The sequence below is a fragment of the Piliocolobus tephrosceles genome, chromosome 6, assembly GCF_002776525.5.
Source record: "Piliocolobus tephrosceles isolate RC106 chromosome 6, ASM277652v3, whole genome shotgun sequence".
NCBI classification, from domain to species: domain Eukaryota; kingdom Metazoa; phylum Chordata; class Mammalia; order Primates; family Cercopithecidae; genus Piliocolobus; species Piliocolobus tephrosceles.
The window spans coordinates 67886661-67904836 of NC_045439.1; the positions used below are offsets into that span (position 1 = coordinate 67886661).

The window sequence follows — 18176 nt, forward strand, 5'->3', positions numbered from 1 at the left end:
TGTCAGGTTTGTCAAAGATCAGATGGTTGTAGATGTGTGGTGTTATTTCTGAGGGCTCTGTTCTGTTCCATTGGTCTACATCTCTGTTTTGGTACCAGTACCATGCTGTTTTGGTTACTGTAGCCTTGTAGTATAGTTTGAAGTCAGGAAGCATGACGCCTCCAGCTTTGTTCTTTTGGCTTAGGATTGTCTTGGCAATGTGGGGTCTTTTTTGGTTCCATATGAACTTTAAAGCAGTTTTTTCCAATTCTGTGAAGAAAGTCATTGGTAGTTTAATGGGGATGGCATTGAATCTATAAATTACCTTGGGCAGTACGGCCATTTTCACAATATTGATTCTTCCTATCCACGAGCATGGTACGTTCTTCATTTGTTTGTGTCCTCTTTTATTTCACTGAGCAGTGGTTTGTAGCTCTCGTTGGAGAGGTCCTTTACATCCTTTGTAAGTTGGATACCTAGGTATTTTATTCTCTTTGAAGCTATTGTGAATGGGAGTTCATTCATGACTTGGCTGTCTGTCTGTTACTGGTGTATAAGAATGCTTGTGATTTTTGCACATGATTTTTGTATCCTGAGACTTTGCTGAAGTTGCTTATCAGCTTAAGGAGATTTTGGGCTGAGATGATAGGGTTTTCTAAATATACAATCATGTCATCTGCAAACAGGGACAATTTGACTTCCTCTTTTCCTAATTGAATACCCTTTATTTCTTTCTCTTGCCTGATTGCCCTAGCCAGAACTTCCAACACTATGTTGAATAGGAGTGGTGAGAGAGGGCATCCCTGTCTTGTGCCAGTTTTCAAAGGGAACGCTTCCAGTTTTTGCCCATTCAGTATGATAGTGGCTGTGGGTTTGTCATAAATAGCTCTTATTATTTTGAGATATGTTCCATCAATACCGAATTTATTGAGAGTTTTTAGCATGAAGGGCTGTTGAATTTTGTCAAAGGCCTTTTCTGCATCTATTGAGATAATCATGTGGTTTTTGTCTTTGAGAACTTTAATTTTTAAAAAATCATTATTAGAACTGAAAGTTGACACACACTAAACTCATGAATAGCTGCTTCTAGGAAAGGAAGGTAATATGCCCAGGAAAGGAAATGCAATAGTGTTCAATTAATTTATATAGTGTGCTTTTTCATGTTTTATTTACACATTTACACACACAAATACATATATATCTGAAGCAAATATTAATATGTAAATTCTCAAGGGTGATATCCAGGATTGTGCTGTAATATCTCAATTTGTGATGTTCACCAAGTTACCCAACCTTTCTGTGCTTGTGTTTCTTCATCTGTAAAATGGGAATAACAGAATAACACTCTTAAGAGTGTTAGAATGATTAAAAGGCATTTAGTCTGACACAAATACATTTTATATACAGCTTTATAAATATCTGATAAATTAAGCTTGTTGTTATGATTATAAACTATATTAAAAATATAGTATGGACTGCTTGTCAAATTTATGACCATAAATTTCAAACCGATGCTCAACAATGCCCTATAATCATACTACACTTTACTAATGATCAAATTTTTCCACTCTCCTAAATAGCTATCCATACCTTTTTCTCTTCAAATCTCACAAGCCTCTCCTCTACCACCTGCTTCAACTGATGATCTTGCCACATCAAGAAAATTGAAACAATTGGACACCTCCACTCACCCTCCACCCAATCGCTACATCTGTGCTCACTTGCTCTGCCTTCCTTCTTTTTAGAATGGATAAAGTGACCCAGCTACCACAATTTCTGCAATTACACTCTGGATAGCATCTTTTGTGCTTAATATTCCACGGTTTCACTTTTATAACCAGACCCTCTCCCAACCATCATTAATTTCTCCTTCTAGCCTGAATTATTCCCATCAGCAAATAAATATGTTATATTATTCATCTTTCATATTTTTTTTTTTTTTGAGAGAGAGTCTCACCCCGTTGCCCAGGCTGGAGTGCAATGGTGTGGTCTCGGCTCACTGCAACCTCTGCCTCCCAGGTTCAAGCAATTCTCCTGCCTCAGCCTTCCAAGCAGCTGGAACTATAGGCGCATGCCACCACACCCGGCTAATCTCTGTATTTTTAGTAGAGACGGAGTTTCACCATGTTGGCCAGGCTGGTCTTGAACTTCTGACCTCAGGTGATCCACCTGCCTCAGCCTCCCAAAGTGCTGGGATTACAAGCGTAAGCCACCATGTCCAGCCAATATTATCCATCTTTAAAAACCAAAACACCTCTCCCTCCAGCTACCATCTCTTTTTCATTCAAAGTCAAATTTTTCAAAAAGTTGTCTACATTTGTCCCTAGATCTTAATCTCTCCTCAACCCAGTCTCTCCAGGAAGACTGACAAATTAAACACAGATTTTTAATGTTTATAAAAACATATACAGTGGCAATTTATCAACCGAATAATCATGAGAATGTATAAAGGATCATTATAAGACATAAGTGATTAAGATATACATATTCCCAAAAAAGTGGTAGCCTAAAATTTGGGAACAACTTTAAGTAAATATCATCCTTTGAGAGCATAAAAGCATATATACCAAGACTTTAGAACACCTTATTAAGTTTGTGAAGACCACAAGTTTTCATCAAGAAGATCAAAATGAGCCTTAATTAAGACAAACTATAATTCTAATGAGTCTTGTCTGAAATGAGTCTTGTCCGAAACTATTCAGAATGTAGGGCAATGGTCAGCATAAATGTCTATGAATCAGAGCCAGTGAAGTAAAAATCTATGCCTGTGCATTCAAAGCTATCCAAGACATTTTGATCTGCTTCGCACACTTGTTTCCCAAGGAAAAAGTCAAAACTGTTCTCATCAATTTAGCTGTACACTGTATGTCTCTTATTTGCTCAGCTCTTTAAGAAAAATAGTTTTTAAACATGCCAAGGTAGAGACCACACTTAACTCATGATTACACCACCAAGGTATAGTTGCTTAGTCTCTTTGCTATGCTTACATAAAATATATTATCCAAATCAGTAAAGGATAAGCACCGACAAAAATAAGGAGAAACCACATACACACTCCTTGTTCTTTTAAACAATGAAAACTAGTAATAATAAAGCTCAAAAAGGTATGGAGGAGGGCATGGTGGCTCATGCTTGTAATCCCAGCACTCTGGGAGGCCAAGGTGGGAAGACTGCTTGAGCCAAAGATTTTGAAACTGCCTGGGCAACATAGCGAGGCCCCGTCTCTACAGAAAATTTAAAAATTAGGCATTAGTGGTGCATGCCTATAGTCCCAGCTACTTGGGAGGCTAAAGCAGAAGGGTCACTTGAGTCCAGGAGGTCAAGGCTACAGTAAGCTATGTTCATGCCACTGCACTCCAGCCTGGATGAGAGTGAGATTCTGTCTCAAAACAAAACAAAATAATAAAGAAAAGAAAATAAATTTTAACTGACAATTAAAATTCAATAATATGTAAAATTCTGTTTCTCAAGTTGTACTAGATACATTTTAAGAATTTACTAGCCACATGTGCCTAGTGGTTACTGTACCGGACAGTATAGATATAAAACATTTCTATTATTGCAGAAAGTTCTATTGGACAGAGCTGTTGTAGAAAAAGATCTGTTTCAGTATTACATTCATTATATTAACTCATCATTGAAATACATAACTACACATTTTTAATAATTGATTCTTTTTTTGTCCCAACATCTTGAATAAGATGTTCAGTAGAAATTCTTGTAAAAATGAAACAAACTATAGCACATAGATTCTGAAAATATATTTAGAACTAAAAATACAGAGTTAACATTTTAACTCCTTCTCCTTGGGAAAGCTACTAACCCACTGTATCTTTCTATCTAAATATATGCCAACAATTTTCAAACTATATATCCCAACCTGAGCTACAGTTACAAGTAGTCATTAATCAGCACCATAAGACAGGGAAATAAATAAATGTATGTATGTATGTATGTATGTATGTATGTATGTCGTCATCTACAGTGGGGGTCCCTAACCCCTGGGCTGTGGGCCGGTGCTTTTCCGTGGGCTGTTAGGAACTGTTTGCGCAGCAGGAGGTGAGTAGGGCAAACAAGCATTACTACCTGACCTCCAACTCCTCAGCTGAGGCATTCTATTGTCATAGGAGCACAAACCCTACTGTGAACTACGCATGTGAGGGATCTAGCCTGTGCATTCCTTATGAGAATCTAACTAATTCCTGATGATCTGAAGTGAACAGTTTCATCCCGAAACCATCCCCCTCCCCGCAACCTCCGTGGAAAAACTGGATTCCATGAAACCAGTCCCTGGTGCCAAAAAGGTTAGGGACTGCTGATCTACAGGATAGTGACATTATCTACTTAATAAATTATGATACCTCACTTTCATTTCCAAAAGTGAAAACAAAACAAGCCAACACATAACAACTTGAAAGTTTTTATGAGAAACACCTTTGTTACAGTTAACCCTGGCAAAAGAATTATGTGAACAATTTAAACTACTTTCTCACCAGGTCTCTTTGATCTATAATATTCTCATTCTACATATGAAAACACTTTGGCGTTTTTTCTTTCGACTGAAGTGCTGAGCAAGGTAAGTCACATTGATAAATTTTTGTTGCAGGTTAGTATTTATAAGGAATTTATAATGAACTGGTCATTCCCAGGACATATTTCTGTTAAAATTTTAATTCTGATTACTATATGATATGTGAATATTACCAACTTACTTATATTATTCAAGAACATTTTTTCTGCTAAAATTATGAATAAGACTTCTAATTAAACTTATGAAAAACCAAACTGAAAACTATCCCTTTATCTGAGTGCTAGTTACATCACTGTGCTCAAATTGTGGGAAAAAATCACATTATATGCTTAATACTTGCACTTTCCTGTATGTGTATGATATACAATAAGATTTTTACTTTTTTAGAGATTCACAGAAAGATGCAAAAATACTACAGAGAGGTCCTGCACACCCTTTACTCGATGTTTACATCTTTCATAATTATAGTGTATTGTAACAGCCAGAAAATTGACACTGGTACAACTCATGTGTATAGTTCTGACATTTTACTGCATGTGTAGATTTATGTAATCACTACCACTCTCAAGATACAGAATTATTGTACCACCAAAAACACCTCCCTCGTGCCACCCCTTTATAGTCATACCTACTCCCCTCCCCACTACTATCTCAAACTCTTGCATCCACCAATCTGTTTTCCATTTCTATACTGTCATTTCAAGAATGTTATATATGGCCGGGCACAGTGGCTCACGCCTGTAATCCCAGCAGTTTGGGAGGCCAAGGTGGGTGGATCACTTGAGGTCAGAAGTTCAAGACCAGTCGGGCTAACATGGTGAAACCTGTCTCTACTAAAAATAAAAAAATTAGCCTAGCCGGGCATGGTGGCGTGTACCTGAAGTCCCAGCTACTCAGGAGGCTGAGGCAGGAGAACAGTTTGAACCCGGGAGGCAGAGGTTGCAGTGAGCCAAGATCACAGCACAGCACTCCAGCCTGGGCGACAGAGTGAGACTCCATCTCAAAAAAAAGAATGTCATATACATGGAATAATACAGTATGTAAACTTTTGAGACTGGTTTTCTTCACTCAACTATTGAGATACATCCAAATTGTTGCATATATCAATAGTTCATTATTTATAGTTTGATTCCATTGTGATCAAAGAACATATTCTCTATTATTTCACTTCTTTTAAATGTGTTGAGGTTTGTTTTATGGCCCAGGATACAATCTATCTTGTAAAATGTTTCACTGCTACTTGAAATGCATATGTATTCTGCTGCTGTTGGGTAACTTGCTCTGTAAGTGTCAATTAGGTCTTGTTGGTTGAGGACACTGTTCAGTTCTTCTACATACTTGCTGAATTTTCTCTTCAGTTGTTCCGTTAATTGCTGAGAAAGGGATGTTGAAGTCTCCAATGATAACTGGATTTGTCTTTGTTCCTTTCAGTGCTATCACTTTTTATTTCCCATACTTTGTAGCTGCTGATGGCATATACACATTTAACATTTGCTATATCTTCTTGACCTCATTTTCTTTCGATTAATGTTTGCATGGTGTATCTTTTTTATCCTTTTACTTTCCACCTACTTATACTATTATATTTGAATGAGTTTATTATAGACTGTATATAGTTATGTCACTATATAACATACAAGGTCCAAATAAATGAAACAAGTTTTAAAAATCACACTAAAAGCCAGGCACAAAGGGTCGTGCCTATAATCCCCTGCTATTCAGGAGGCTGAGGAGGGAGGACTGCTTGAGGACAAGAGTTTGAGACCAGCCTGGGTAACACAGAGGAACCTTGTCTCCAAAAACAATTTAAAATAAAATAAACATTACCCAGGCATTGTGGCATGTGCCTACAGTCCCAGCTTCTTGGGAGGCTGAGAGTGGAGGATTGCTTGAGTCCAGGAGTTCAAGGCTACAGTGAGCTATAATCATGCCACAGCACTACAGCTGGCTGACAAAGTGAGACCCTGTCTCTAAAAAATTTTTTAATAAATTTTTTAAATCACACTGAAAGATAAAGGAGTAAAAACCAGAAAGCAAATTTCTTGATTTCCAGTCCAAATGCCTTTTCACCTAAGCCAGTCTTGTTCTAAACACGCAAACTAAATAAAAGCACATATAAGAATGTCAGATGAACAGATACATTGTAGACTGTTCAACACTGTATAAAATTTTGTACACATATTGTGCTTCAGCAGAATTAGCTCTATCCTAATAAGGTAGCCAAATTTGTGTACTAACCTTTAATAACCATTTATATTCCACAGAGTTTTAAAAGAAAACTTAAACGTTTTAAAATCCTTATTAGTTTATAAGATTGAGTCTGCTACTGAAAATAATGAGAATAAAATGTTCATTACTTGAAGAAACTAGGTGTATACTTGCTAATAAAACCTTTAAGTAATAAGAATGGATCAAAACCACAGTGAGATTCCACCTCACACTAGTGAGAATGGCTACTATTAAAAAGTCAAAATAACAGATGTTGGCAAGGTTGCAGAGAAAAGGGAATGCTTATCCACTGTTGGTGGGAATGTAAATTATTAGTTAGGCCACTGTGGAAAGCAGTTTGAAGATTTCTCAAAGAACTTAAAACAGGACTACTATTTGACCCAGCAATCCCACTACTGGGTAATATCCAAAAGAAACTAGGTCATTCTGCAAAAAAGCACAAGCACTCATATGTTTATCATAACACTACTGACAATAGCAAAGACATGAAATGAACCCAGATATCCACCAACAGCGGACTGGATAAAGAAAATGCAGTACATATATACCATAGAATACTACGCAGCCATAAGAAAGAATAGAATCATGTCCTTTGCAACAACATGGATGCAGCTGGAGGCCATTATCCTAAGTGAATTAATGCAGAAACATAAAACTAACCCATTCTTACTTATAAGTGGTAGCTAAACACTGGGTACACATGGATATAAAGATGGCAACAAGAGACACTGGGGACTACCAGAGTAGAGCGAGGGGAGAGAGGGAGGCAAGGGCTCAAAAACCGTGAGTACTGTGCTCACTTTCTGGGTGACGAATTCAGACACAGCCCAAACCTCAATATCATGCAATACACCCATGTAACAAACCTGCACATGTACCTTGTGAATCTCAAATAAAAGTTAACATTATTAAAATATTTTTTAAAAGAATGTCTGGAATGGAGCACATGAGAAAAAAGATAAGTTGGAGCAGTTTTTTCTGACTACATAAGCTAAGTAAAGTTTTCTCCTTTTTCAAAGTATTTAACGGTGCAAAGATAAATTATACCTTGTAATTATGGAACTATTTAAAATCATTTCTGCTAACTCATCTTAGCATGCTAAGATGCTAAGACTGACTTCCACCCTAAGTCAATGGAAATCTAAAACACTTCTTCCAAGCAGTAACATGTTAAGAAAATATATACATTTTATAAATTATGCCTAACAGACTTAATGACAGATCATCTCAAATGCAGAATCCATATTCTTCAGACACTTAGCTATTTTAGTTGTCACATTATTTTTTAACATAAGTATTTTAAACTAAAATATTTTAAAATTGAAGAAAAATCTTAAAGACAATTATTAGTGAGAAGGACTCTTCATGAGTCCCAGTAAGTCAACCGTACATAAAAGAGAGGCAGATTACTTTAGAACATCACCATCTCTGTTTTACAGAAGTCACTATTCTGTTTGTTTTCTTGTAGGGACAGAATCTCACTATTTTGGCCAGCTTACTCTAGAACTCCTGGCCTCAAGCAATCCTCCTGCCTCATCCTCCCAAAGTGCTAGGATTACAGGCATGAGCCACTGCACCCAGCCAGGAGACCATTATTTTGAAAGAGAGAAAACCATGACAGGTAAAATTTATTGCTCAAGGTTACACAAAAAAGTAATATCAATGATAAGATTTTAAAAGCCTAGGCTGGGGGTGGTGGCTCACACCTGTAATCCCAGCACTTTGGGAGGCTGAGTCAGGTGGATCACCTGAGATCAGGAGTTCGAGACAAGCCTGGCCAACATGGTGAAATCCTGTCTCTACAAAAAACACAAAACTTAGCCGAGCATGGTGGCGCATGCCCTGTAATCCCAGTACTCGTGAGGCTTGAGGCAGGAGAATCGCTTGAACCCGGGAGGCAGAGGTTGCAGTGAGCCGAGATAGCACCACTGCACCTCAGCCTGGGCGACAAAGGTGAAACTCCATCTCAAAAAAAAGAAAAAAAAAAAGTCCCCTCATTCATTATCATTTTGTTAACTGAAACACAACATAAAAGAAAAGAACCCTGAAATCTGTTCAGTGACTTTTTTTTTTTTTTTTTTTTTTTTTTTTTTATTTTTGAGACAGAGTCTCTCTCTCTGTTGCCAGGCCAGGTTCAAGCAACTCTCCTGCCTCAGCTTCCCAAGGACCTGAGATTACAGGCGCCTGCCACCATCCCAGCTAATTTTTGTATTTTTCACCGAAACAGGGTTTTGCCATGTTAGCCAGGCTGGTCTCAAACTCCTGGCCTCAGGTGATGCACCTGTCTCAGCCTCCCAAAGTGCTGGGATCACAGGCGTGAGCCACCACACATGTCCTGTTCAGTGACTATTTAAATAGCATGTACCAATGTACCAAGAGCAAACACAGAATATTTTTGTAACTTTAGGTAGAAATGAAGCTACCTGAGAAATACATTTATCAGCATTACTCTAATTCATGCTAGAGCCTCAGGAGTCATTTAGCCCTTCTCACTCATCATAAATTTTGGAACAATACAGAAAATTCCTTTACTGTGTCTGTAGAATTACTCTTGTCTATGACATTGAGATTACAGTTGACACAGGTTGGCCCTCTGTCAAACCAAAGGGATCAGGTTCATGATTTGGAGATACTCTATAGAATGGACACATATCTCTTCGATGAAGGTATCAATTAAGAAGCTAACAAATTATTGAAAAGTCGGAGACCAGGTTCCATTTCTAGTATGGTAAACTCAGACTGACTCTCCTACACATAACTATAAATTCCAGACGATATGCAAAAAAATAACTGCCTGAAGCCCTTGGGCATGAACAAAAGCAGGAGGACTTAGAAAAGAAGAGAGAGCTTGGAAGAAGAAAGGAATAACAACTAGGTATGGGGTGAGTGTTCCATTTTTATGTCTTAGCCTGATGGAAGACCACAGTGAGTTGCAGCACACAGCAGTCAAAACTTGATAAAACTTTCTTGCCTGAAGAACAAGTGCACAGAGCCCAAGCCCGAGACAACAGGTTTGGGATATCCTAGAAAGGAGAAAGCCGGAAAGGTATAGCCCAATATTCTGGGTACAATCTCTGCCCAAGTCTATGGCTGATTCCTGAGCAACACATGTGTATGGCAAATTTAAGCAGTTTTCAGCTAAAGCAAAAAGGACTGAACTAATATTTGAGTTGTTCCCCACCACAGAAGGGAAAAGGCTGCAGTCTGAGCCCATCCAAGTTAATGGTCTTCTACAGTAAGACCAATACACTCTTAGAGGAACAGAAGAGCATCTAGAATTGACACAATGTCTAGTATCCAATACAAACTCATCAAGAAAGAGAATGTGACCCATCCTTAAGGGAAAATATTATCACTAGAGGCTAACCTCAAGATGACCCTGATGTTAGAATTACCATACAATGACTTTAAAGCAGTTATTATAAAACTAATATACTCAGTGGTTTAAAAAAATGCTTATAAAGAATAATAAGATTAAAAACTCAGCAGAGAAATCAAATTATAAAAAAGGAACCAAATGGTAATTTTAGACCTGAAAAATATATCTAAAGTAAAACTTTTATAAGACAGGCTTAATAGCAGAATGGAAATGACAAAGGAAAGAGTCAGTAAACCTGAATATAGATCAAAAGAAACTGTTGATTCCCAGGCAAGATGGCCAAATAGGAACAGCTCCGGTCTGCAGCTCCCAGTGAGACCAACGCAGAAGGTGGATGATGTCTGCATTTCCAACTGAGGTACCTGGTTCATCTCATTGGGACTGGTTAGACAGTGTGTGCAGCCCACAGAAGGCAAGCAGAAGCAGGGTTGGCATCGCTTCACCCGGGAAGTGTGAGGGTTCAGGGAATTTCCTCCCCTAGCCAAGGGAAGCGTGAGGGACTGTGCTGTGATTGATCACGCAAAAACTCCATCCGAAGGTCACCAACAGCAAAGATAAATGGTAAATAAATCCATGAAGATGAGGAAAAACCGGCAAAAAAAGGCTAAAAATTCCAAAAACCAGGATGCCTCTTGTGCTCCAAAGGATCACAACTCCTCGCCAGCAAGGGAACAAAACTGGACAGACAATGAGTCTGACAAACTGACAGAAGTAGGCTTCAGAAGGTGAGTAATAAACTCCTCCAAGCTAAAGGAGCATATTCTAACCCAATGCAAGGAAGCTAAGAACATTGATAAAAGGTTAGAGGAATTGCAAAGTAGAATAACCAATTTAGAGAAGAACATAAATGACCTGATGCAGCTGAAAAACACACCACAAGAACTTCATGAAGCATACACAAGTATCAATATAGCCAAATGGATCAATCAGAGGAAAGGATATCAGAGATCGAACACCAACTTACTAAAATAAAGCATGAAGACAAGATTAGAAAAAAAGAATAAAATGGAATGAACAAAGCCTCCAAGAAATATGGGACTGTGTGAAAAGACCAAACCTAGGTTTGATTGGTGTACCTGAAAGTGATAGGGAGAATGGAACCAAGTTGAAAAACTCTCTTCAGGATATTATCCAGGAGGACTTCCCCAACCTAGCAAGACAGGCCAACACTCAAATTCAGAAAATACAGAGAACACCTCAAAGACACTCTTTGAGAAGAACAACCCCAGAATACATAATCGTCAGATTCACCAACATTGAAATGAAGGAAAAAACGTTAAGGGCAGCCAGAGAAAGGTCGGGTTACCCACAAAGGGAAGTCCATCAGACTAACAGCGGATCTCTCTGCAGAAACCCTACAAGCCAGAAGAGAGTGGGGACCAATATTCAACATTCTTAAAGAAAAGAATTTTCAACCCAGATTTTCATATCCAGCCCAACTAAGCTTCATAAGTGAAGGAGAAATAAAATCCTTTACAGACAAGCAAATGCTGAGAGATTTTGGCACCACCAGGCCTGTCTTACAAGGGCTCCTGAAGGAAGCAATAAATATGGAAAGGAAAAACCGGTACCAGCCACTGCAAAAACACACCAAAATGTAAAGACGATGGACATGATGAAGAAACTGAATCAACTAATGGGTAAAATAACCAGCTAGCATCACAGGATCAAATTCACATATAACAATATTAATCTTTAATTAATTAAAAGATACAGACTGGCAAATTGGATAAAGAGTCAAGACCCATGGGTGTACTGTATTCAGGAGACCCATCTCATGTGCACAGACACGCATATGCTCCAAATAAAGGGATGGAGAAAGATTTACCAAGCAAGTGGAAAGCAAAAAAAAAGCAGGGGTTGCAATCCTAGTCTCTGGTAAAACAGACTTCAAACCAACAAAGATCAAAAAAGACAAAGAAGGGCATTACATAATGGTAAAGGGATCAATGCCACACAAAGAGCTAACTATACTAAATATATACATATACCCAATACAGGAGCACCCAGATTCATAAAGCAAGTTCTCAGAGACCTACAAAGAGATTTACGCTCCCACACAATAATAGTGAGAGACTTTGACACCCCATTGTTAATGTTAGATCAACGAGACATAAAATTAACAACAATATTCAGGACTTGAATTCAGCTCTGGACCAAGCAGACCTAATAGACATCTACAGAACTCTCCACCCCAAATCAACAGAATATACATTTTTCTCAGTGCCACATAGCACTCATTCTAAAATTGACCACATATTTGGAAGTAAAACACTCCTCAGCAAATGCAAAAGAACAGAAATCATAACAAACAGTCTCTCAGACCACAGTGCAATCAAATTGGAACTCAGGATTAAGAAACTCACTCAAAATCGCACAACTACATGCAAACTGAACAACCTGCTCCTGAATGACTACTAGGTAAATAATAATATTAAGACAGAGATAAATCAGTTATTTGAAACCAATGAGAACAAAGTCACAACACACCAGAATCTCTGGGACACAGCTAAAGCAGTGTTTAGAGGGAAATTTTTAATACTAAATGCCCACAGGAGAAAGTGGGAAAGATCTAAAATCAACACCCTAACATCACAATTAAAAGAACTAGAGAAGTAAGAGCAAAAAAATTCAAAAGCTAGCAGAAGACAAGAAATAACTAAGATGAGGGCAGAAATGAAGGAGATAAAGACACAAAAAAACCCTTCAAAAAATCCATGAGTCCAGGAGCTGGTCTTCTGAAAAGATTAACAAAATAGACCACTAGCCAGACTAATAAAGAAGAAAAGAGAGAAGAATCAAATAAACACAATAAAAAATCATAAAGGGGAGATCACCACTGATCCCACAGAAATACAAACTACCATCAGAGAATACTATAAACAACTCTATGTGAACAAACTAGAAAACGTAGAAGAAACGGATAAATTTCTGGACACATACACCCTCCCAAGACTAAACCAGGAAGAAGTCGAATTTCTGAATAGATTAATAACAAGTTCTGAAATTGAGGTAGTAATTAATAGCCTACCAACCAAAAAAAGACCAGGACTAGACGGATTCACAGTCGAATTCTACCAGAAGTACAAAGAGGAGCTGGTACCATTCCTTATGAAACTATTCCAAACAAGGGAAAAAGAGGGACTCCTCCCTAACTCATGTTATGAGGTCGGCATCATCTGATACCAAAACCTGGCAGAGACACAACAAAAAAAGAAAATTTCCGGCCAATACCTCTGATGAACATTGATGCAAAAATCCTCAGCAAAATACTGGCAAACCAATCAAGCAGCACATTAAAAAGCTTATCCACCACCATAAAGTCAACTTCATCCCTAGGATGCAAGGCTGGTTCAACATATGCAAATCAATAAACATAATCCATCACATAAACAGAACCAATGACAAAAACCGCAACATTATCTCAATAGATGCAGAAAAGACCTTCGATAAAATCCAACACCCCTTTATGCTAAAAAAAAAAAAAAAAAACTCAATAAACTAGGTAGTGATGGAACGTATTTCAAAATAGTAAGAGCTATTTATGACAAACTCATAGGCAGTATCATACTGAATGGGCAAAAGCTGGAAGCATTCCCTTTGAAAACCAGCACAAGACAAGGATGCCCTCTCTCACCACTCCTATTCAACATAGTATTAGAAGTTCTGGCCAGGGCAATCAGGCAAGAGAAATAAATAAAGGGTATTCAAATAGGAAGAGAAGAAGTCAAGTTGTCTTTGTTTGCAGACGACATGATTGTGTACTTAGAAAACCCCATCAACTCAGCCCAAACACTCCTTAAGCTAATAAGCAACTTCAGCAAAGTCTCAGGATACAAAATTAATGCGCAAAAATCACAGACATTCCTATATACCAATAACAGACAGAGAACCAAATCATGACCAAACTCCCATTTGCTACACTACTACAAAGAGAATAAAATACCTAGGAATACAACTTACAAGGGATGTGAAGGAACTCTTCAAGGAGAACTACAAACCACTGCTCAAGGAAGTAAGAGAAGACACAAACAAAAGAAGAAACATCCCATGCTCATGGATAGGAAGAATCAATATCGTGAAAATGGCCATATTACCCTAACTAACTTACAGATTCAATGCTATTCCCCCATCAAGCTACAACTGACTTTCTTCACAGAATTAGAAAAAACTACTTTAAATTTCATATGGAACCAAAAATAGCTCATATAGCCAAGACAATCCAAAGCAAAAAGAACTAAGCTGGAGGCATCATGCTACCTGACTTCAATCTATACAAGGCTACAGTAATCAAAACAGCATGGTACTGGTATCAAACCAGATACATAGACCAATGGAACAGAACAGAGGCCTCAGAAATAACACCACACATCTACAAGCATCTGATCTTTGACAAACCTGACAAAAACAACCAATGGGGAAAGGATTCCCTATTTAATAAATTGTGTTGGGAAAACTGGCTAGCCAGATGCAAAGAACTGAAACTGGACCCTTTCCCTACACCTTATACAAAAATCAACTCGAGATGGATTAAGGATTTAAACGTAAGAACTAAAACCATAAAAACCCTACAAGAAAACCTAGGCAATACCATTCAGGACATAGGCATAGGTAAAGACTTCATGACTAAAACAACAAAAGCAATGGCAACAAAAGCCAAAATTGACAAATGAGATATAATTAAAGAGCTTCTGCACAGCAAAAGAAACTATCATCAGAGTGAACAGGCAATCTACAGAATCGGAGAAAATTTCTACAATCTATCCATCTGACAAAGGGCTAATATCCACGATCTACAAGTTAAACAAATTTACAAGAAAAAAAGCAAACAACCCCATCAAAAAGTAGGTGAAGGATGTGGGCGAAGGATATGAACAGACACTTTCAAAAGAATACATTTATGCAGCCAACAAACATATGAAAAAAAGCTCATCATCACTGGTCATTACAGAAATGCAAATCAAAACCACAATGAGATACCATCTCATGCCAGTCAGAATGGCAATCATTAAAAAGTCAGGAAACAACAGATTCTGGAGAGGATGTGGAGAAATACGAACGCTTTACACTTTTGGTGGGAGCATAAGTTAGTTCAACCATTGTGGAAGACAGTGCAGTGATTCCTCAAGGATCTAGAACTAGAAATACCATTTGACCCAGCAATCCCATTACTGGGTATATACCCAAAGCATTATAAATCATTCTACTATAAAGACACATGCACAAGTATGTTTACTGCAGCACTGCTCACGATAGTAAAGACTTGGAACCAACCCAAATGTCCATCAATGTTAGACTGGATAAAGACAATGTGGCACATACACACCATAGAATACTATGCAGACATAAAAAAGAATGAGTTCATGTCCTTTGCAGGGACATGAATGAAGCTGGAAACCATCATTCCCAGCAAACTAATACAGGAACAGAAAACCAAACACCACATGTTCTCACTCATAAGTGGGAGTTGAATAATGAGAACATATGGGCACAGAGAGAGGAACATCACACACCCGGGCCTGTCTGGGGGTGGGGGGCCAGGGAAAGGATAGCATTAGGAGAAATACCTAATGTAGATGATGTAGCTGTTAGAACAGCAGTTATTATCTTATTTCAAGATATTCTGCTGTCACTCTTCTGGTAAATATATTTATTTTGGAAAGATACAATGGTCAGTGAAAAAAGACAATTACAAAAGAGGGTGAATGGTACAACTGCACAGAGTGATTAAAAGAATTTGAATAGCTACGTGCATAAATGTATACCCAAAAAAATCTCTAAAAGATATATACCTACAACTAAATTCTGGGAAGGACACACTAAGATGACAAAAGGGATTTTTCACTTCTTTATACATTTCTGTGTTGTTTGGATTTTCTAAAGTAAACATGCATTATTACCTCTATAAGCAACAAAAACAATAAAAACATTCCATTGAGGGAGAAAACAGCTTTCTATAATATGAACAATCACCTCCAATCATTCTGTTTATATTACTTATCATTGTTGTTTTCAAAAATGTATGATGATATTTCTTAAGAGAAAACAAACATACACTCCTCTCTTCTTCCATTCCTGTGTATTCCACATCCCAGCTGCCTTTCAAAGAGAAATAATAACTATTGTCTTTACATACCTGGTGGAGGAAACATCATCCTACGGTCCTGTTCCCATGGAGGTGACAGAGACCCGGTGTCAGAAGGAGCCCTATGAGGATCGGTTAGCCTATCACAGCTTGATTCTCCTCTTTCATTGGTAATCTGATGGTCCAGAGGATTCCCTGGGCCTCTTGAGCCTAATTAAAGAAAAAAACATACAAATCTGTTTCATCTTAGCAAGTCTTATATGCTTGTTTTACACATACAATCAGTGGTTAAATCATAAGTTATAAATACGAAGTCTGAAAAATAAGGGTATAGAAAGTAAATTGCTATGATTCCTATGCCAGATGTAACAGGATAATTATAAACTAATTATAAGAAATAATTAAATAAAAAATATAAAATAAATAAAATATAAAATATTTAAAATAAATATAAAAATAAATGATTAAATAAAAATATAAATGATTTTGTTGCTTAAACTAATATGTCAATAGTCCAAATGAGCATGATCCCTTTAAAACGGTCATCTTAGCAGTTCTATATCTATTTTAGTAATTTTGCTACTATTTAAAGTATTTTTCAGAAAAACTGTTTTGGAAATGCACTCAGATTAACTTAAGAGCCATGTAAAAAACTGCATCTCAAAGTTAAAACATGACTCTCTACTTCTGTCCAAATTCACTGAATAGTGTTAGGAGTCAATGAGAAGATAAAAAAGATAAATACTTCTGCCCAAAAATGATTTTAAGTAGCCTGATTTAAAACATTATGTACAACAGATAAATTGGCACTAAATGGCTTTTAGTAATTTCTAAATATCAAATTCACATTCAAAAGGAGAATTCATAAGTTCTGAAGACAAGTCTAAAATAATAGTTTCAAAAACAACAGCACTGTTGAAATAATCACTTTAAATGAGCAACATCCATTTTGGATAAGAAAATCTGGTATGTTTACATTTATAAAGGGTGGTAATTTTAAAGTTCCCTTCTTAATGACCACAGAAAAGATAGTACCTTAATTAAAAACCCACATTCAGGGTGGGGCGCAGTGGCTCACGCCTGTAATCCCAGCACTTTGGGAGGCCAAGGAGGGTGGATCACCTGAGATCAGAAATTCGAGACCAGCCTGGCCAACGTGGTGAAACCTGTCTCTACTAAAAGTACAAAAATTAGCTGGGCATGGTGGCAGGTGCTGTAATCCCAGCTACAAGGGAGGCTGAGGCAGGAGAATGGCTTGAACTCAGGAGGAGGAGGTCGCAGTGAGCCAAGATCGTGCCACTGCACTCCAGCCTGGATGACAGAGTGAGAACCCATCTCAAAAAAAACAAAAAACAAAACCCATATTCAGTTAAAATGGAAAAGACAAATATAAAAAAATTTTGGCCGGGCGTGGTGGTTCATGCCTGTAATCCCAGCACTTTGGGAGATGGAGGCAGGCGGATCACAAGGTCAGGAGATCGAGATCACCCTAGCTAACATGGCGAAACCCCATCTCTACTAAAAATACAAAAAATTAGCCGGGCATGGTGGCGGGCACCTGTAATCCCAGTTACTTGGGAGGCTGAGGCAGAAGAATGGCGTGAAACAGGGAGGCAGAGCTTGCAGTTAGCCAAGATCACATCATTGCACTCCAGTCTGGACGACAGAGTGAGACTCCGTCTCAAAAAAAAAAAAAAATTTAACATTCAATAAAATACATTAATACCTCATTTATGTGTCATTGAGAGGGAAAAGGGGGGTCTTCTCAAAATTATATTGTCCAGGAAACAAAAGCTTATTATTCTCAAGGAATAGCTTTAAAAAAAATCTTTTTTTGAGACAGGGTCTCACTCTGTTGCCTAGACTGGAGTGCAGTGGTGCGATTCTCAGCTCACTGCAACCTCCACCTACTGGGCTCAAGCAATTCTCCCACCTCAGCCTTACAAGTAGCTGGGACAACAGGCATGTGCCAC

At 37.8% G+C, this 18176-nt stretch overlaps 1 protein-coding gene across 7 annotated transcripts in view; it reads right to left on the reverse strand.

The window, feature by feature from the left end:
* Nucleotides 1-18176, reverse strand: part of MIA2 (MIA SH3 domain ER export factor 2) — a 115703-nt gene that overhangs the window by 9232 nt on the left and 88295 nt on the right. For all 7 annotated transcript variants that reach the window (XM_023189666.1, XM_023189662.1, XM_023189663.1 and 4 more), the window contains one exon: nt 16255-16413. In XM_023189666.1, coding sequence (XP_023045434.1) covers nt 16255-16413 — 159 coding nt within the window. The remainder of the gene's footprint in view (nt 1-16254; nt 16414-18176) is intronic.